Source organism: Pyrus communis, chromosome 5 (assembly GCF_963583255.1).
Source record: "Pyrus communis chromosome 5, drPyrComm1.1, whole genome shotgun sequence".
Taxonomy (NCBI): domain Eukaryota; kingdom Viridiplantae; phylum Streptophyta; class Magnoliopsida; order Rosales; family Rosaceae; genus Pyrus; species Pyrus communis.
Genome location: NC_084807.1, coordinates 1,160,606 through 1,182,618, shown reverse-complemented (window position 1 = coordinate 1,182,618; position 22,013 = coordinate 1,160,606). Strand labels below are relative to the sequence as shown.

The window sequence follows — 22,013 nt, the reverse complement described above, 5'->3', positions numbered from 1 at the left end:
ATTTTCAACCATCGGATTAAATGAATTAAAGTACCAATAGCCAAAAATTAATATGAGTATATGAGAGGTAAAAATATGTGCGTGAATATCACTTTCTTTAATTAATTAATCTTTCCAGTTTAAATCTCTTGTTCACAGTCATTTAGTATTATATTCTAGTGATATTACTCTTCATTTCTAAGTGAGAGATCTTAGGTTATTGGGCTAAGCTTATTTCTCCACTCTCGCACCTCTTAGTGTAGATAATATTGTTTGTTCAACAAAATCTGTTGTGCTCAAATAGCCTTTGCCCATCCACCCTCCTTTATTTGATACGTTTAGACATATTCATGATGATGGTCTATTTATTTGATACATTTAGACATGAACGAAGGCAGCTAACCCTGCTCAACTCTTTTTATCATGAAAAATGCTCCAACTAAAACTATAAATTATCAGTATACTTAGAAATAAAGTCTTAGTCAAAATACACTGTCACATTCGATACTGTTTTTACCCTCACCCTTTTGAGCATGTCATTTTGCCATTAGCTAATAACTTACAATTTTAGCGTTCTAAGATCAGTATCCAAAATTACGTTGTTGGACAATAAGTTGCCCCACTAGAATAGTATTTGATGTGTTATAAAGTAAGGAATCTTATATAGACTAGTTTGAGTGTTAAGTTAAACATTGTTAATTGTGATGTAAAGAAGATCTTTCCTTATCTTATGTAAGGGATAAAAAGGATGACGCCTCTTGTATCCAAATAGTTTTAGGTGAGGTTCGGGAGGGTTCCTCCTAAGCCTATAAATATGTGTGTATTCTATGTAAGTAGGCAAACTTGAATGGAAATCGGTTCTTTGTATAAACTTATCTTCTTGAGCAAATATCTTTGTTTGAGTCATCCTTGGTAAAGATCCTGATTAGAGTTTAGTTTTGGTGATATCATGTAGGTGGCTCAAACATGGTTATCCTTAAAGCTTGTGTATTCCTTCTTACTCAAATTCTTAGTATGCTCTGCAGTTGCAGCGAAAACCTGATCGTTTGCATCATAATTGAATCTCAATAAAGTTCTTTTCTCTTTTACACAAAATTAAGTAATTTTTATACACAAATTAACATGCTTTCACTTCACACAGAAGGTACGAAAATGAAATTTACCTATTTCACATCTTTATACTTTGCATGAAAATTTTTTCCCGCACGTTTTCTTTTTCACTAGTGAACAGTTGGGAAGAAAAATATGTGTGGGTAAGCAAAACTCTTACTTTACAATATCAAACATGTAAAGCGAGGGAGAGACCAAAAGACGCATAAAATGAACCTCCCTATCAACCATTGATGAATAAATGAATGCAGTCGGTCAGTAGAGATATGAAGAGAAACCAAGGCTGGCTGAATCGGGAGCAACACAAACTTGTTGCAGATACAACTACCGCTCGCTCCATTGTTGTTAACACTCAATTTCTTACGTGCTACAAAGGCTATCGAACATTCTCTACACAGATCAACAACCTGCAGCCTTTAAAAAGTTATCGTAGGGGCTTGATGCCGGTAGCTGAAAGTGTGGATAGGGCTGATACTCAGTTGTGCAAAGCATCGAAGAGCCATTGCCAACAGATTGGTTGAGTGAAATAGCACTTGATTCAAGGAATAGATTTCCACTCTGCGGTCCCAGATGGTTTTCGGAAACTCAGAATATGCTAAAAACACAGTATGCATGCAATGCAAAATAAAAGGATTGAATTTATAACTTTCCCATATAGTGTATGCTAAAGAAAATACCGTATGAGTGCCCAGCGGAACAATAGATAAAGTTTCCTTTTCCTGGTTGCAATCATTAGAAAATCTAATCAAACTTTCTTGTCTCTGCTGGGAAACTATAAATGTCGACAACTTCTGCTACTTCCCCGTTTGAATGGCCTCACACTGGCTAGCCATTTCCATGTAAGGCATATTTGTGGCAGCTGAGACTGATAATCTTCCAACTTGATGTGTTGTCTCCAAAACCTGCACACGAATCGCTCTGTTACTTAGCACAATGTTCGACTTGATGTAATGTCCATTGATTTACGTATTTTCTGTCTAGCTTCTACAAAGGCCACAAACCAGCAACAGTGCGTGAGCGGCCTCACTTACCGAGTCTAAAAGCTGATAAATGCTTATTATGCTTAAACTTTCGACTGCAACATTTGTGCCTGGGTTGGTTTGATTTTTCTATAGCAGAAGGTGACCTTAAAGCATTCTCATCACCTTAAGGGCTGATTTGGTATTACTGTGCTTTGAAAAAAAGTTGTTTCTGCAGCGCTGTGAGAATAAGCAGCTGTAAAATAAAGCAGTAGAGTGTTTGGTAAACTTTTTTGTAAAAGTGTTTTTAAAAAAAAAAGCAGTATTATAATGTTTGGTAAACTTTTATGTAAAACAGATGTGAAAAAAAGCCGATTTTTCAAAGTTAAGTTTTGCAGCTTCTTGTTTTTGGTTTTTTTTTCAATCCAAAACTGTGAAAAAAAAACTGAAGCTGAATGTTTAACAAACACAAAAATAGATCCCAACTTTTTTTTATACCAGCTTTTTTTAGAATCACTTCAGTACAACTTGACCAGTACGGTAAACAGTAGAAATCAAAGTTCTTGCCATAACCGTAATGTTAGACATGTTTTCTAACATCACGGCCATCACGTCAAGAACATGACCATCTTCTACCTGCACAATATAAGAGCAATCAAACCTACCCTGTGAGACTACTTGTTCCATCTTTAAAGAAATGTACAGGATGTTACCATCACCTTATGTGTCAACTGCACAAGGCACTCATCCACTGCTCCTTTTTGTTCTTTAATTATTCTTTAATCAGTTTCACCCTGTCAAAGTGTTCCAGCCCGCAAAACAACCTGGCACCCAACCCAAGCCAGGCAATAGATCAGCTCATTTCGGACAGACCCAGAGACCGGCCTATTTGGCTGGCGCGTGCAGCACACTCGCGACTGGGCGCGAGTAGGAGACAAGGGTGCAAGCGGCGGGGCCCGCTTGTCAGCCCACTTGTGTTCACCCGGGTTAGGGCTACGTGGCCCTCCTCAGTGTCGTTGGATTTCCAACGGCTAGTTTTTGTAGACCGTTGGATTTCCAACGGTAAAAAAATTTTAAATTTGACTTTTAAAATGAACCGTCCCAATCACAGATCAACAGTCAACGTTTTTTTCACCAAAAAAAAAAAGGCCCAACGGTCAGAATCTTGACCGTTGGCCACGTGGCAACTCGTTGGCAGTTGGATTTGAATATTTTTCAAATCCAACGATCCAGCTTAATTAACAACATTAAAATTTATCAAAAATTTATTAAAAATTATGAATATTTTTTTAAAAATACAGAAAAATTTAAAAAAATTATTATTTTTCTATAAATACATAACCCTCATCTTCCACCTTACACCACATTTCAATATTTTCTACACTTTCTACATTTGAATATTTTGTACACTTTGAGAGAAAAAAATGACTTCGTGGAAGCTCATTAAAGATGTTACGTTGTGTGAATGTTGGGTTCACACTATTCATGACCCGATTACAGGTAATGAGATAGATAAGCGAGAAATGTAGAGTAAAATTAAACCTACCCTATAAGAGCAATCAAACCTACCCTATGAGACTACTTGTTACCATCAACTTATGTGTCAACTGCACTAGGCACTCATCCGCTGCTCCTTTTTGTTCTTTAATTATTCTTTAATCAGTTTAATTAAATATATAAAAAAAAAAAAGGCGAAAATCACTTTTCTCTTATAATATATATTTAGAAACCACAAACATCATGTCATAAGAATTAGGTTGGTTGTGCTGCTTTGAGTTTTCAATCTCTTGTTTGGCTTCTCGTGACAAGGGGATGGAATGCACTGTACCTAACGACAGTGTTTTGGGGTTTGATTTCAATTTATTTACAAGTTTGCCATTCCTTTAAAAACGAATATATCTGTCCAGCGGTGCTTTTCTGCGTCGGTGGATGCTCCGCTTCGACTACTCATTGCCTTCTGCTTCTTCACCGCTTCTTCCCCTTTCCCTCCTCGTCTCGTCTGCTAAACGACGACCATTTCGACATTCTCTCGCACCTACCCGGCTTATCCTTCGCATCAGCGGCGTGCGTTAGCAAATCTTGGAACCAAATCTGCAGCCGAATCCTCGCTAGCCCGAAGCTCGCCTCTGCTCTCTCTCTCTCTCCACCCCTCGCCTAAGGTTTGGTTTAGAGTCTAGACCCCTGTTCGGTTTCCGAGAAAATCACAAGCTCAAATTTTCTCGCACATTTTCTCAAGTTTTGTGTTGGAATTGATAGGTTGCGGTGAAGGAGGTTATCGAGAAGGTTCTAGCTGGGCGGATACGGCCTCATTTCGTTGTGGCTGATATTGGAAGTGGGTTTGGATTGTATGGCATTTCCAAGTTTGTATGTGATCTTGCTCATATAAACACCTTAATCTTAATTAGTATATCTGAGCACGGTGAGATATCTGTATGATTTTTTTTTTTTTTTTTTGGTTTGTGGGTTTTAGAGATTTTTCTGTGAAAGCATGGACTTTTATATGATTTTTTATTGTGGGTTTTGATTGTTTGGTTATTTATTTGGGTATTTGAGCTGCTGGATGCTCGAAGTGAGAACCTTTTCGCCCATTCCTATAAGCCAGTCCGGCCTAGCCATAATCCAGTCAGGATCTTTTCAACAGCATCCTCTGGCAATTCAAATAAAATCCCCTCACCCATTATATTTGAGAATCTTTTTCTGATGGAGTTGGTGATGTTTTGCCGAATAGGGTTGAAATCCATTGGCTTGAACACAATGGCATCATCAATAGTATCCAGTAATTCCCGGGGATCAAAGTCTAATGGCAATAGGTACATTGATTATCAAACACTAATTTTAACTGTTTGGATCATTGTGGATTTGGGGTGGGTTTGTTTTGTTTTGTTTTTGTTTTAATTTTTTTAAATTGCGTTGCTCCTAATTGCTGTATATTGGCTGATGGGTTTCAGTGTATATTTTGTTTTGTTGACTGGATTTCGCCATGTCGGATTGGTTTTGTTTGCTGCGATTGGTGAGGCTTATGTTATTGTTGATGGGTTTGGTTAACAGGGTTTTCATTCCTTTTCAGATTTGTTTCAACACACTTCTCGAAATTTGCAGGATGCTATGGTGATATTTTCTATTATCTAATCAAATGGACTATTTAATTTCAGTAGTTTGAGGGCTCCGACCGCAACACACAGCAGCAGCGATGGGATAGGAGAAGTGGCACCAAGTGATGCAGAACCTTTTCCGTGATCAATCTGAAGAAGAAGAGGGAGAGGTTGATTCCGAGCACAAGTCTAATCCCCAGCTCGATTCTGTATGATCCTCTAATTTATAGTTTCCTTTCTATTCTTATTCCAAAAGTATGTTTGGAAATGATTAGGATTTCAATTTTTGCTTTAATCTTAAGCTGAAGGAAGATATAGGTTGTGGTTTTTTTAATGGCAGTGGATGATTTGATGAAAGTATGTATCTTGGGGATTTTTTTTGGTTGCAGTTGTTTAGGCCTGGACTGAAGAAATTTTGTGGAATGAGATTCTTATGAGTAGTCAATTTTAGCAGGATTGTTCTTTCAATCTGGATAACGAATGATGTCGTTTTCCTATTTGGTCTGTACTTTGATGTTGTAGCAGATCTGGAATTTTGTGAAATGTTCTTTATTGAGAATGAAGTGCCACAAATTGAAAACGAATAAAAAAAAATTGCATGTCTTCTGATTAGAAATATAGATATCGATGTTACATGGAGGTTTTGATACTTGTGAATTGCTGTAAATAAAAGTTTTATAAATTGTGTTCTTTGTTTTGACATGAATGGAATCCCTTTGATATATTGAAGCTACTTGAAGCCTTTTGTTTTTATATTGAAGATGCAAAATAAAAATATTTCGGAGGAAGAATTCTTCTTTCTGCTTGAACAATTACAACTGATGGTTTCTGTAGTACATACATTATGTGCTTGGCTTACTTGAAGCTTCGCGTTTCTTAGGATTATGGGTTTTGGGATTCAGTTTGATGCCTGGCCTAAATACATCCGTATCAATGTCTCTGAACTGCTTTTTTGTGCTTATGTGAGAATATTATGACATAGCAGGAGTATAAAATCCCGAAGCAGAAAACTCATGCCTTTATTGAGTCTCAAAGTTGTGCCTTTTTGTTCTGCGTTGTAATACTGTGCTTAGTTAATTGGAAACTGCACTGTTTTTAAGTAAGTCCTCCACTTTTGTTTCAGATGCTGACAGTTCCAAGCTAGGCAAAACAGCCATTTTATCGGGGAAGGATCAAAGTAAAGTGAACAATGGGATTGCTGGGCCAAGCCAGGAACCCCCATGGCTGAAATCAATATACACAGAAAAGGTCCCTCAGTTGGAAACTGCAGCTGACACTCATCCTAGCTTTAACTACGATCAGCATGAGAAACACATTATGGACAGAGAGTTGCACACAAGTGCCCAAAAAGAACCTCTTTTCGATGAGCTGGAGAGCATTGTGAGGATCAAGCAGGCTGAGGCAAAATTGTTTCAAACACGAGCAGATGATGCAAGAAGGGAAGCTGAGGGGCTGAAACGCATAGCAATGGCAAAGGATGAAAAAATTGAAGAAGAATTTAGGAGCAGGATAGCAAAGTTGCGCTTAGTCGAGGCGGAAGAAATGCACAGCAAGAAACTTGAAGAAGTACAAGCTCTAGACCGAGCTCATCGTGAATACTCCAATATGAAGATGAGAATGCAAGCCGATATAAAGGATCTTTTGTTAAAAATGGAAGCAACGAAGCGGAACCTTTCTTTGTGATTGGCAAACGAAGAGGAGTCCCTGTAAGAGTTTTCGATGTGGCAAGTAACCGTAACCTCGTGTGCTGATTGTTTTATGTTGTACTTTTCAATGTAGTGGTTTTATAGCTCCAATTAGGGTATTTTTCATGGTAGTTTCTGTTGTATTTGTTTATTGAACCACTAACCAGAATCTGTACAAAGAGACTGCCTCATTTCTTTTATAATGTTATAAGGGCTGGCTTGGTATTGCTGCTTTGAACAAAAACTGCTTCTGCTATGCTGTAAGAATAAGTAGCTGTGAAATAAAGCAGAGTGTTTGGTAAACTTTTTTGTAAAAGTGTTTTTGGAAAAAAAAAAAAAAACAGTATTATAGTGTTTGGTAAATTTTTATGTAAAACAGATGTGAAAAAAAACCGATTTTTCAAAGTTGGGTTTTGCAGCTTCTTGTTTTTGGCTTTTTTCCATCCAAAATTGTGAAAAAAAAGCTGAAGCTGAATGTTTACCAAACACAAAAATAGTTTTCAGCTTCTTTTGATACCAGTTTTTTTTTTCAGAATCACTTCAATACCAAATCAAGTGTCCTATTTATGATTTTTGGAACCAAGTCCGTTTTCTCATTCTGTGCTCTTTTTTGTTCGCTTATTCTTTTTTGATCCGTCCAATTAAATATTTCAAAAGAGCGGGAATCACTTTCAACATATAATATTCTGTCTGGCTTCTTGTGATACTTTGGAGTATGCTCGTCTCGTAGCATTTATTACCATTTCCTTATTCTAAAGAAGGGGAAGGGATTGCATACCAAACGACAGGGTTTTGGGGTTGCTTTCTGCGTTTGTGCCTGGTGCCCACGTGTCGATCATCGTGGGATGCTCCGCTTCGACTACGCATCGCCTTCTGCTTCTTCACCGCTTCTTCCCCTCTCTCTCGTCGCCTCATCTGCTAAACGACGACCTTTTGGACGACATCCTCTCGCACCTACCCGCCTTATCCTTCGCGTCAGCGGCATGCGTTAGCAAATCCTGGAACCAAATCTGCAGCCGAATCCTTCCTCGCCTCTACCCTCTCTCTCCACCCCTCGCCTAAGGTTTGGTTTAGAGTTGTGTTGGAATTGATAGGTTGTGTTGGAATTGATAGGTTGCGGTGAAGGAGGTTATCGAGAAGGTTCTGGCTGGGTCGATACGGCCTCATTTCGTTATGGCTAATATTGGAAGTGGGTTTGGATTATATGACATTTCCAAGTTTGTATGTGTTCTTGCTCATATAAACCCCTTATTCTTTATTAATATTTCTGAGCACGGTGAGATTTTTGAATGATTTTTTTTTTTTTTTTGGGGGGTGGTGGGGGGGGGGGGGGGGTTTGTGGGTTTTAGATATTTTTCTGTGAAGGCATTGATTTTTGTATTATTTTTTATTGTTTGGTTATTAATTTGGGTATTTGAGCAGTTGGACGCTCGGAGCTAGAACCTTTTCTGCCCATTCCTTTAAGGCAGTCCGGCCTAGCCATATTCCAGTCAGGATCTTTTAAACAGCGTCCTCTGGCAATTCAAATGAAATCCCCTCACCCATTATCTTTGAGAATCTTTTTCTGATGGAGTTTGTGATGTTTTGCCGAATAGGGTTGAAATGCATTGGCTTGAACACAACGATATCATCAACAGTATCCAGTAATTCCCGGGGATCAAAGTCTTAATAGCAATAGGTGCATTAATTATCAAACCCTAGTTTTAACTGTTTGCATCATTCCGGATTTAGGGTTTTTTTTTTTTTTTTTTTTTTTTAATTGCGTTGCTTCTACTTGCTGTATATTGACTGATGGGTTTCGGAGTATTTTTTGTTTTGTTGACTGGATTTCACCATGCCGGATTGGTTTTGTGTGCTACGATTGGTGTGGCTTATGTTATTGTTGATGATTTGGTTAACAGGGTTTTCATTCCTCTTCAAATTTGTTTCGACACACACTTCTCGAAGTTGCAGTATGCTATGGTGATATTTTCTATGATCTAATCAATGAACTATTTAATGTCAGTAGTTTGAGGGCTCCGACGGCAACACACACCAGCAGCGATGGGGAAGGAGAAGTGGCACCGGGTGACGCAGAATCTATTCGGTGATCAATCTGAAGAGGAAGAGGTTGATTCTGAGCACGAGTCCAATCCCCATCCCAATTCTGTATGATCCTCTAATTTCAAGTTTCCTTTCTATTCATATTCCAAAAGCATGTTTGGGTGTGATTAAGGTTTCAAATTTTGCTTTAATCTTAGCTGAAAGGAAGATATAGGTTGTGGTTTTGTTAATGGCGGTGGATGATTTGGATGAAAGTATGTATCTTGGGGATATTTTTGCTTGCAGTTGTTTAGGCCTGGACTGAAGAAGTTTTGTGGAATGAGATTCTTATGAGTAGTCAATTTTAGTGGGATTGTTGTTTCAAGTTGGATAACGAATGATGCATTTTCCTATTCGGTCTGTCCTTTGATGTAGTAAATCTAGAATTTTGTGAATTGTTCATTATTGAGAATGAAGTGCCACAAATTGAAGACGAATAAAAAAAAAAAATTGCACATCTTCTGATTAGAAATATAGAATTGGTTTTAAGTTATTTTCTTGACTGTTTGGTTCTGATGTGCTTTACCGATAAATCAAGGGTTTGCAAGATATTTTTTTGTGCTTTTACTCCTTTAAATGGTGGGTGTTATCATTCTCTCTTTTTTCATATATGTCTTGCCATTGACTGGAGATGTGGGTGATCCTGCTACCCTGTCCGCCGCAGTACAGGGCTGTAACAAGATTATATATTGTGCTATTGCACGCTCTACTATCAGCGGAGACCTCTACAGGGTTGATCAAAGAGGGGTCTACAATCTTACCAAAGCATTTCATGTGTGATTCTTATTGCCATATCCTTGAAATACTCCTTTTTGACATTTAGTAATCTGTTTCGGTGTTGATGTCTTTTAAGTTCATGGGTTGGTTCAATGTTGGATTTGAATTTTATTGCTTATGTGAAGCTTTTGACTGTTTGCATTGTAGGACTATAAGAAGAAAATGGCTCAATTATGAGCAGGAAAGAGTAGCAAGAGCAAACTTACAATTGTAAAGTTCAAGACTCCGGAGTCAGTGGATGGATGGGAAGTTCATCAGGGGACTTACTTTCAGGATGTGGTTGCTTCTAAGTATGATGGAGGAATGGATGCCAAGTCCGAATTCACTTTCACCGGAGATGCTGTTCTCTCCGGTAAGAGAAAGACTAAATTGGGGTTTTGAGGTTCTAAATGGAAACCAACTATTATTCCTTTTACTCTATTTCTTGCTGCATTGTAGGATATGTTTTCGCCAGACGAGGGTACTAAGCTAAAAGCAGCTTCCCAAAAACAAATTCATGGTATTTTTTTATTATTAATTACAGATAGTATTTCTATGTTTTCCCGCTTTGTTTTAGAGATAATCAACTGTTATTAAGCTGTTTTCGTAGTGATTAGAACTTCCTTTAGAACTAATGAATCAAGTCATAGCGAGATAAGCTAATCGAAACAGCACAAATATGAATGAAAACAGGTTCTGCTCTCTTAATGTTTCAATTTTTTTTGAAGTTTGGAGGCTTATGTCAATCTATAACAATTGTTCTAAGCTGTCAAGTTCCCAAAATGTCTAAGGAGATATCATGTTTAACGAGTCACGAATTGTGATGAATCCAAATGCTTTTATGAGCGCAACCATGCCATATTTTGTTTTTGCAGAGGTTGTAATAGTTTTCCTTTGACTGATCTGTTAATAAGTTTGTTTTTGTAGATGACAAAGAACTGCATGGAAGATTTCTATGTGTATGTCAAGGTCCGTACTTTTCCCTTTTTAGTTCTTGGCAATACAAGCATCTTCAGCTTTTTAAAAATAAACCTATAACATATTATAAGTATGAACTGGTGTGGGTAAATAATGAACTTAGATGTGCGGGATAGAATATGGAAAAGAACACTACATATAAGTAAATTTTTTGAATAAAACTTAAGAAAACAATATATTTTGATTGCAGATTAAGAAAAATTTTGATTGCAGATTAAGAAAACTTAAGAGACCAGTTCAATTGGGTAGATGAATAAAAGGAAAGAAAAGAAAATTATTAGAAAACATTCGGTATGTTTGAAGAATTTGTTTTTACGTAGGGAGACCATTTGATTGCCAGGAAATCGAGGAAAAGAAAACAAAGAAACTAACTAGGAGTCGTCTGAGTTGTTTATAGAGACGGGACAGAAAAAACAACAAATATTTTTGTTTTTGTAATGGCTGTCATGAATTTCCTTTTGACTAAACAAAACATAATTAGTTTATTTGCTTTACTGAGAATGTAGCATTTTTGTGATTAGTTTCGGGTTTTGGAGCAGATATTTGTGTCCCGAGCCATATCCAAAGTTGATTTTGGACTTTCTTCGATCCTAGAATATTTGGTTACTTTAGTGCATTGACAATTAATAGACGTAATTTTTTTTATCATTGTTTATGTATAATTATGCAACTTGTATGTTATAACGTGACAAAGGTGATTTTGCTTCCAATACGTCAACAAATATTAAAAAGAAATATTTAATGAGGGCTGGAACCCAGTCGAAGCTGGGGGGCTAGGCCCTCACGCCCATATTATATTATTTAAAGAAAAAACATACAACGAGGGGACATAGTACTTAAAACCCCGACGATCAAAAGTAAAATCATATACAACCATTTCAAGCAATCAACATGGCCCTTACATATTGAATCCAAAAGGTTGACGCCCCATTCACTGCATATAAGATTATATAATTGAAAAGAAGGAAATTAAAGAGAAATTAAAAAAAAAAAATTGAATTTAGTGGGTAATGAATGCATACCAAAATCATTGATGCACATGGTATGCCATCTGGCAAGAAAAATAAACTGCTGGTGATGATGAATGAAGAATAAAAATAAGAGACGAGATCGGCATTTTAATATTTCTTAGCTTATACTGAATTAGGCTAGTGTGAATTGAAACAAATTAGAAAACGCACCTTAATTAATGCCAATGTGTGGGATGTGAGCAATCTTAAACCAGTCCTCACCTGTTTCTTTCTTGCATCTTTCGCTTAACATGGGGCACCGCTGAATTTTTAATCTATTTAAACAGGGGAGTCCACGAATCCCTTCTGGCAGTGATGCCAAATTAGGGCAATCATCAATTCCAAGCTCCTGAAGTGATGTGAGATTGCTTATATCTTTTGGCAGTGATGCCAAATCCTCAATTGCATGGAGTGACAGATGTGTTAATTTGGAGAGATGAGGGGAAGAAGAAGAGGCAGAAACATCAACATCAACACCAACATCATGTGTAATATCAGATGCTCCTCTAACAAACAAGGAATCAACAACCTTCCAGCTGCTCTTCTCAAGTTCTATTTTAACCACATTTGGATACAGAGGCATGGAAGTTAGATTAGGACAATCCTTGATCCTCAATGTAGAAAGACGAGGAAAAGAAGGCAACGACAGATTTTCCGATGATGAAGAAGAATCGTCACTGTTATGAGTGTGGGCCCTCCACCATCCCTTCAGAACAGGGCAATATCCTATCTTGAGTGTCTCCAGGGAGGGAAAGAATGAGATCCTCATCATCTCATCACTCATACTATTACTGCTCTCTTTCTCTGATATGTACTCCAACTTCTTCAAATTCCATAGCTCAAGTTTCTTAAGGGAAGGCAAATGATCCAAGGGCGGAAGACGTTGGCATCCGCTACATCTAGTCAATACGAGATTAACAATATTTATGAGAGAAGAAAACCAACTCGCAAACCTCACACCCTTATAACGAAACACTTCCAACTGCTTTAGATTAGAATGGGGTTGCAATACTTCCATTGACTTTATAATATCCTCCTCATCAACCGCGCTTCCATCTTCTCTATATGTCCACTTTAAATCCAACGAACAAAGATGCTGTTTGTCCTTGAGAGGTGTACCAACATTTGATTCTGACACCACATGCCTCAAATCGTCAATGAGTAACTCTCCCCTTAATTCGTTAAGGGTCCCCAGCTCAGCAAGACCAGCACTACCGCCCCTCCCCAAACAATTGCTTTCGCTCAAAACAAATCTATTCAATGTACGAACACCTTTCAATTCACCAATTCCACGTGGCATTCCACTCAACCCCGTACAGCCTTCCAAGATGAGATGCCTTAAGTTGATCATTTTTTTAATGTCTCTAGGCAATTCCACAAGCTCCCAACATTGAGAGAGATCTAGTGTTTCCAAATTCGAAAGTTCAACTATCCAATCTGGAAGTCGCTCCATGAGATTCCCACTAAGATCAAGATATCTCAAATGTTTCATTTTTCTAAGACAATTAGGTAATGTTGTAATTCCTAATTCATTGAGACTCAACATCCGTAATGACTTAAAATTTGAAACAATTGTAGTATCAAATGCATTACGTGAGGAACTTTGGTGATCATTCCAACTTTGTTGACAAAGAAAAAGAAAGGTTCGTATCTTGCTTGCTTTTAGCAAGGATGTTGGCACTTCCCATTTCGACAAATCAATATCAAAATTGAAAGATACATGACGAAGCTTTTCATGAAAATTCTTTCGGTTTAGATCAACTACAACACTTCCGACCCCCGACACTAAGATTGCAAGTTCATTCATGAGATCGTGCATTTTACAACTTCTTATTATACCAAACCCATCTGTTTCTTCTTCTTGAAAAAACGATCTACACAACAATGCCCTGTAATATTCAAACGCAACATCCTCCAAACACTCGTTTTCGTCGCATGACTCAATGAACCCTTGTGCCACCCAAAGTCTAATCAATCTTGGTACAGAGATCTCATAATCAGGTGGGAACAAGCTACAATAAGCAAAACAATGCTTCAAATGTGATGGGAGCACATCATAACTTAGTTTAAGTGTTGGTAAAATGTCATCTTCTTTTTGACTTATTTTTGAAAGTTTCCTTTCTTTGAAATTAAACCATTCTATTTCATGATGTTTGGTGCGCAACATCCCACCTATCGTCCTTATAGCGAGTGGAACTCCCTGACATTTTCTTACAACCTCCATCCCAACTGCCTTAATTGTTGAATTCTCTGGTTCTTTTCCATCTTGAAAAGTCATTTTCTTAAATAAGGACCAGCTTTGCACTTCATTCAAACCCCTTAAGGGGTACTGTTTAGTTGTGTGTGATGTCATCGCAACGGTTTTAGTACGAGTGGTTATTAATATTCTACTACCTTCTCCACCACCCTTTAACAAGTCCATCAATCTAAACCACTTATGTGGATCCTCATTCCACACATCATCCAACACAAGTAGGTATTTCTTCCCATCTACTTTTTTTCTAAGATCAATTTGCAGCTGATCCATATCAAGCTGGTCCACCTTATCACGCTGCTTCTTATCAAGCTCGTCAGCTTTTAGGATTTTCTTGGCCAATATATCCAACTCAAATATATTAGAGACACATATCCATATTTTCAACTCAAAATGCTTTTGAATCACCTCATCATTGAATATGACTTGGGCAAGGGCACTTTTCCCCAATCCTCCGATTCCAACTATGGAAATGGTTGACACATTCTCGGTTGAGATGGGATACAACAAAAGTTGGATAATTGCCATTTTATCTTCATCTCTCCCTATAATATTTTCCTTAGGGACAAATGAGTGAGTGACCCTCTCTCTCAGTTTAAATCTTGTATCTTCATGATTATTGTTTAAGTCACTGGGTCTACGGGATGCAACCTCACTAAGCCTCTTGTTAATATCTTTTATCTTATGACTCATCTCTAACCCAAAAACAAGTTGATTTGAGCTAGAAAAGAAAAGGCGCACCTGTAAGAGTTTGAGTAGAAACAATCATTATTTCAATAGAACTGTATTAATAAGTTAATAGAGTTTTGCAACGGTAAGTTATACGAAACATTCAAAACAATAACGTAGGAGACTTGTTGCAGTTAAATATGAGTTATTCAGAGACCTATTGTACTCCTAATAGGTGATTATCAATAGGCTTACGTGACTTTAAAATTGTTCTACGAGGTGCAACCTTTAGAATCCTCTTGTTAATATCTTTTATCTAATGATTCATCTTTCACCATAAAGCAGGATGATTTGAGCTAAAAAAAAAAGAGGCATACCTTTGACAGCTTAGTATTGTCACGCATCACTTGTCTCCTCTGAACTTCAGTATTAAACTCATCCAGCACGTCATCGGCTTCATAAACTGCATCTTCTACGCTTTGGAGCCACAACTTGACTTCATTGTTGTTGGCTTGCTTTTGCTCAGCATCAAGGAGAACATCTTGGAATCCAGCAACGGTCTCCTTGAGCTTGTTGAGCTCATCTTGGACACCCCAAATCGATCCAATCTTTCGGAAAGCACAGTTTCCAAGCCTTACAATGATCCGTTCTGCAATGTTGAAGAGAACTCCTTCCGCCATTTCTTGTATTCAGGACAAGCAAAACACATGCAAGTGAAGTGAATTAAAGCAGAAACTTGTAAACGAGAATAGGGTTTTGCGTAGTGAACGATGGCTCGTCCCTGCTCGTCTTTACATATACCATTCCACTTTAATTAAAGAATAACTTGAATGATTAACACTCATTCCCATTCCACTTTAATTAAAGAATAACTTTTAATTAAAGAATAACTTGAATGGTTAACACATTATATCCCTTTTCCACAAGTTCTGAATGGTTAACATATTCTTTCCCTTTTCCACAAGTTACGGCAAAAACAAATTTTGTTCGACTAGGGAAGTTGAAAATTGGGGTCCATTTGAAAGAGGAAATTTCAAACCTCAATCCAATATTTTTATGATTCCACATAATATGGCATGCTTATTTATGGAAGGGGATCATCTCCTGATCTCTTCTACCAAATCCTTCCCATCAATCGATCTGGACCCTTAAAATTTGATCTAACGGCTAAAGTTATTATAACTTTTAAAATGTGCTCATGTTTTTAGCTGTTGGATCAAATTTCAAGGGTTCAGATTAGTTGATGGGTAGGATTTGGTGAAGGGGATCCCTTATTTATGATTCTTCAATTTCATGCGCCTACTAAAACATGATATGCTTTATTTATAGAGAATTAAATGGAGCCCATGCATTATGCGCGTGTAAATATAAAAATTTTAAAAGGAAAATGTATAGAAAAGAGAAAAAGTGGGTTTTTTAATTTATTTTTAAATTAGAAATGCTACGATGATATGTAGGCGATGTTTAAAAAAAAAACATCAAAACTTACTTTGTATGAAATTACATTGTTGTCCTAGATTCCTAATCAACATTAGAGAACCAGACATTATAGATTATTCTCCTAGTCTTTTCAGTTTTGTCTTCTTTGTCTGCATTTCCGACTTCCTCTCTGCCTTTTTCTTTGCCACCCCCCCCCCCCCCCCAACAACAAAAAAAAAAAAAAAAAAAAAAAGCCAAAACACTTGAAGATTTTATTTTGTTGTAGAATACCAAATTGTCTTTTGATTGACAAAGAGCATTTTGTTAGCCAGTAGTTTAGGTAAGAATAGGAACAATTCCACGACCTCACTACTAGTCTAATAGTTCTTCTTAATTAACTCAATATTTTAGCAAAATTTCAAATCCTTATGTTTAAATCACTCCATCCACATAGACCCCTAATTTGTTAACAAAGAAACAATATTCTCCGGCCAAAGATAAACTAATGAAACAAGAAGCACTTCAAAGAAACAAATTGGCCCGTTTTACACACCATTTAAAAGATTATGGTGGTGACAGAAAATTCACAATCGAAAACTCAGTAAGCAAAGCGAAAATGAGATAAAATTCTTGTTAATAGCTTAGAACAGTTCAATACTTTAATTTGATCACCGTATCCTCATTCTCGGATAAAACTATTGGCATCTAAACTCTCTCATGAGACGTAAATGAGTGAATCTTCAGGGTCGCATTTCATAGTCTTGTTTATTAGCAAGTTCAATACACGAATTTTCTCATTTATCATACAATTCAAGAGCTTAAGATCTTTGACTACTCAGCTTTATGCCCTTCGTGCCTAAAGAGACGATAGAACAATGACAACAGCCAGTGCCAAAAGATATCAACAAAACTATACTATATTTTCAAACACCAGCTTCCCCTCCCTCCACCACACAAACTATATTATATTTTCATTTCTCAAAAATTATTATTAAACTATTAAACTTCAGAATCAATGGAGAAGGAATCTAATTCCGTTTTTCCTCAAAAAATATCACTACTAGTCTAATAGTTCTTCTTAATTAACTCAATATTGTTGTAAAAATTCAAATCCTTGTTTAAATCACTGTATCCACATAGACCCCTAATTTGTTAAAAGAGAAACAATACTCTCCGGCCAAAGATAAACTAAAGAAACAAGAAGCACTTCAAAGAAACAAATTGACCCATTTTACATACCATATAAAAGATTATGGTGGTTACAGAAAATTCACAACCGAAAACTCAATAAGCAAAGCGAAAATGAGATAAAACTCTTGTTAACAGCTTAGAACAGTTCAATACTTTAATTTGATCACCGTATCTTTGTGCCCGGATAAAACTATTGGCATCTAAACTCCCTCCCGAGATGTAAATGAGTGAACCTTCAGGGTTACATTTTCATAGTCTTGCTTATTAGCAAGTTCAACATACGAATTTCCTCATTTATCATGCAATTCAAGAGCTTAAGATCTTTGACTACTCAGCTTTATGCCTTTCGCACCTGAAGAGACGATAGAACAATGACAACAGCCAGTGCCAAAAGATGATCAACCAATTATCCCGTTTGGGTTTAGGTTCTGGGGTTGGTCCGAAAATTCCCTTGTAGATTTCTTTTTGTTTCTGATAAACAACCTTGTCGTGTTCAGCAAGCAGACGTAACTCTCTTGCAATAGCTGTGTCTTTACATATGCCATTCCCCTTTAATTAAAGAATAACTCGAATGATTAACACACTCATTCACATTCCACTTTAATTAAAGAATAACTTTTAATTAAAGAATAACTTGAATGGTTAACACATTATATCCCTTTTCCACAAGTTCTGAATGGTTAACATATTCTATCCCTTTTCCACAAGTTACGGCAAAAACAAATTTTGTTCGACTAGGGAATCAGAAAATTGGGGTCCATTTGAAAGAGGAAATTTCAAACCTCAATCCAATATTTTTATGATTTCACATAATATGGCATGCTTATTTATGGAAGATGATCATTTCCTGATCTCTTCTACCAAATCCTCCCCATCAATCGATCTGGACCCTTAAAATTTGATCAAACGGCTAAAGTTATTGTAACTTTTAAAGTGTGCTCATGTTTTTAGCTATTAGATCAAATTTCAAGGGTTCGGATTAGTTGATTGGTAGGATTTGGTGAAGAGGATCCCTTATTTATGATTCTTCAATTTCATGCGCCTACTAAAACATGGTATGCTTTATTTCTGGAGAATTAAATGGAGCCCATGCATTATGCGCGTGTCAATATAAAAATTTTAAAAGGAAAATGTATAGAAAAGAGAAAAAGTGGGTTTTTTTATTTATTTTTAAATTAGAAATGCTATAATGATATGTAGGCGAGATTTGAAAAAAAAACATCAAAACTTACTTTGTATGAAATTACATTATTGCCCTAGATTCCTAATCAACATTAGAGAACCAGACATTATAGATTATTCTCATAGTCTTTTCGATTTCTCTAATAATATGGTAAGCTCATTCCCATTCCACTTTAATTAAAGAATAACTTGAATGGTTAACAGACTCATTCCCATTCCACTTTAATTAAAGAATAACTTTTAATTAAAGAATAACTTGAATGGTTAACACATTATATCCCTTTTCCACAAGTTCTGAATGGTTAACATATTCTATCCCTTTTCCACAAGTTACGGCAAAAACAAATTTTGTTCGACTAGGGAAGTAGAAAATTGGGGTCCATTTGAAACAGGAAATTTCAAACCTCAATCCAATATTTTTATGATTTCACATAATATGGCATGCTTATTTATGGAAGGGGATCATCTCTTGATCTCTTCTACCAAATCCTTCCCATCAATCGATCTGGACCCTTAAAATTTGATCTAACGGCTAAAGTTATTATAACTTTTAAAATGGACTCATGTTTTTAACTGTTGGATCAAATTTCAAGGGTTCGGATTAGTTGATGGGTAGGATTTGGTGAAGGGGATCCCTTATGTATGATTCTTCAATTTCATGCGCCTACTAAAACATGATATGCTTTATTTATAGAGAATTAAATGGAGCCCATGCATTATGCGCGTGTAAATATAAAAATTTTAAAAGGAAAATGTATAGAAAAGAGAAAAAGTGGGTTTTTTTAATTTATTTTTAAATTAGAAATGCTATGATGATATGCAGGCGAGGTTTGAAAAAAAAAAAAAAAATCAAAACTTACTTTGTAGGCGAGGTTTGAAATTACATTATTGCCCCAGATTCCTAATCAACATTAGAGAACCAGACATTATAGATTATTCTCCTAGTCTTTTCGATTTCTCTAATAATATGGTAAGCTCATTGGATCCATCTCATCCTCAAAACTGAAAAAAAAGAAAGAAAAGAGTTTCATCTTCTTTGTCTGCATTTCCGACTTCCTCTCAACCTTTTTCTTCCCCCTTTTTCTTCACCCACGCCAACCCCCCCCCCCCCAACAAAAAAAAACCAACAAAAAAAAAAAAAAAAAGCCAAAACACTTGAAGATTTTATTTTGTCGTAGAATACCAAATTATCTTTTGGTTGACAAAGAGCATTTGTTAGCCAGTAGTTTAGGTAAGAATAGGAACAATTCCATGACCTCACTACTAGTCTAATAGTTCTTCTTAATTAACTCAATATTGTAGCAAAATTTCAAATCCTTATGTTTAAATCACTCCATCCACATAGACCCCTAATTTGTTAACAAAGAAACAATATTCTCCGGCCAAAGATAAACTAATGAAACAAGAAGCACGTCAAAGAAACAAATTGACCCGTTTTACACACCATCTAAAAGATTATGGTGGTGACAAAAAATTCACAATCGAAAACTCAGTAAGCAAAGCGAAAATGAGATAAAATTCTTGTGAATAGCTTAGAACAGTTCAATACTTTAATTTGATCACCGTATCCTCATTCCCGGATAAAACTATTGGCATCTAAACTCTCTCCTGAGACGTAAATGAGTGAATCTTCAGGGTCACATTTCATAGTCTTGTTTATTAGCAAGTTCAATACACGAATTTCCTCATTTATCATACAATTCAAGAGCTTAAGATCTTTGACTACTCAGCTTTATGCCCTTCGTGCCTAAAGAGACGATAGAACAATGACAACAGCCAGTGCCAAAAGATATCAACAAAACTATACTATATTTTCAAACACCAGCTTCCCCTCCCTCCACCACACAAACTATATTATATTTTCATTTCTCAAAAATTATTATTAAACTATTAAACTTCAGAACCAATGGAGAAGGAATCTAATTCCGTTTTTCCTCAAAAATATCACTACTAGTCTAATAGTTCTTCTTAATTAACTCAATATTGTTGTAAAAATTCAAATCCTTGTTTAAATCACTCTATCCACATAGACCCCTAATTTGTTAAAAAAGAAACAATACTCTCCGGCCAAAGATAAACTAAAGAAACAAGAAGCACTTCAAAGAAACAAATTGACCCGTTTTACACACCATCTAAAAGATTATGGTGGTTACCGAAAATTCACAACCGAAAACTCAAGTGGTCGTTGTTCATCCCATGTGTCTTCAAACTTGTGTCCCGTGCTCTCAGTCCATGCCCTGTAAGGTACTATCACACATATACCAATCACTCAGTGATTGAAAAAACCAGAGTAAAAATTCACTGCAAGATATTTCTACATGTATCTTAGGCATCCCTTTTATAAACTTTAATGCATGCACATTTAATTCTCCCATATACATACACAACTTTGTGAACGTGGATGTTGTGTGTCTGTTTGCAAGCCACAAGCTCATTCATGTCTTACTCCCATCCCATACTAACAAACACATGCACACATAACAATTCTTAGATTTTCAACTAATGTACACAGCACAGCACTACCAAAAAGGAAACCACTTGACACTTACAGAAGCATGTTGAATACTTGGATGGTATTTGACCATGTTGAATACAGGTACTACATAGCTGCCATCCCCACTTGTACTACATGAGTTTTGGAACACAGGATTTCTGAGTTACTCAACATAAAAGCATGGAGGAACGATGAATCAGTGTACTTTGTCATAATGTCTACCTTCTCGATATACAAATTATTTCTGAAATTTTATCAATTAGTCAATAAAAACAATAAGTTTCTGGCTCAATAATGACCGATAGAAGAATTGTTCTTGAAGAAAACATCTCCATGTATTCATTTAGTCCAACTAAATCACTGGAAACCCCGCTTATCAGGTTAATTTTACATCTAATTGAAGCTGAAAACCTACTACGAGTCTAAGATTTGACATATATTTGCTTTTACAGAAACCGAGTGTAGCTGAAAGATTTGATTGAGCGTAAAAAGTGTGACTTAACACTTGAACTGGAAATTAAAGCCAAAAATATGAATAAACATACCAAGTAGTTGACTTTCCTGCTCAGCCTGCTCCCGAACATCCTCCATTACTTCAAGCTTCTATAATCCAATGGGTCTTCTCAAAATTCTACAAATACCCAAATCAAAGACGCAAAATGTAATGCAATTGGATTCGAATTCAAAAACAAAAATTAGGAAGGGTTTCGTTTTCTTTGGAATTTTCTCGGGAAACAAACAGAAAACGGAAAGTAGAAAAGGTGTGTTATGTAGTTCTAGTTAGTTTTTACTTCTCACATACTCTTGTTAATTTTTGTCAATTAATCTTCCTCAATTCACCCGATTCGACAGTCGTAAATTAAAAAGATGTATAAGAAATAAAAATAGATATGTGGATATCACACCCCAAAAGAAAAAGCGAGACTTACTTGTGTGATGAGATACAGACGAGAAGAGAGTAATAGAATCGGAGTAGGATTATCTTCACTCTTTTTTTACGTCCTTTCTTATCTGAACGGTTACGGTTAAGCCACGTCAATATCTTATTTTAATTTTTTATAGCAAGAAAAAGACAAAATAAGAGAATGTGAGGAAATGGGATGGAAATGGATGAGAAGAGGAGGAGAGAAAATCATAGTCCAATAGAATCTGT

The 22,013-nt window shown here is 36.3% G+C and overlaps 2 protein-coding genes and 1 long non-coding RNA gene across 10 annotated transcripts in view; 2 read left to right on the top strand and 1 right to left on the bottom strand.

The window, feature by feature from the left end:
* The first annotated feature begins 3,844 nt into the window (after window positions 1-3,844).
* LOC137733933 (short-chain dehydrogenase/reductase 2b-like) overlaps window positions 3,845-22,013 on the top strand; it is a 30,943-nt gene continuing 12,774 nt past the window's right edge. For 2 of the 7 annotated variants that reach the window (XM_068473155.1, XM_068473154.1), the window contains exon 1: window positions 3,845-4,207. Coding sequence is in view for 5 of the 7 variants with exons in the window: in XM_068473147.1 (XP_068329248.1) it covers window positions 5,266-5,349 (84 nt within the window). In the remaining 2 variants the exon portion in view is untranslated. Of the gene's footprint in view, window positions 4,208-4,304; window positions 4,413-4,446; window positions 4,859-4,880; window positions 5,350-22,013 lie in introns of those variants that run through there. The other 5 variants (XM_068473147.1, XM_068473150.1, XM_068473146.1 and 2 more) reach the window with 5 other exon arrangements.
* On the top strand, window positions 7,742-12,162 carry LOC137733940 (uncharacterized). Of its 2 annotated transcripts, XR_011068553.1 has the most exons (5): window positions 7,742-7,888; window positions 7,939-8,046; window positions 8,834-8,973; window positions 9,832-10,036; window positions 10,123-10,815. It is a non-coding gene; the product is annotated as an uncharacterized lncRNA (long non-coding RNA). The 2 variants fall into 2 exon arrangements; XR_011068554.1 differs by lacking the exons at window positions 9,832-10,036; window positions 10,123-10,815 and adding an exon at window positions 12,037-12,162.
* LOC137733927 (disease resistance protein RGA2-like) lies at window positions 11,362-15,352 on the bottom strand. The gene is made up of 4 exons (XM_068473142.1): window positions 14,952-15,352; window positions 11,823-14,646; window positions 11,664-11,692; window positions 11,362-11,575 (listed from the first exon to the last, which is right to left on the bottom strand). The coding sequence occupies exons 1-2, from the start codon at window positions 15,252-15,254 to the stop codon at window positions 11,824-11,826; spliced, it is 3,126 nt and encodes a 1,041-aa protein (XP_068329243.1). The 5' UTR covers window positions 15,255-15,352; the 3' UTR covers window positions 11,362-11,575; window positions 11,664-11,692; window position 11,823.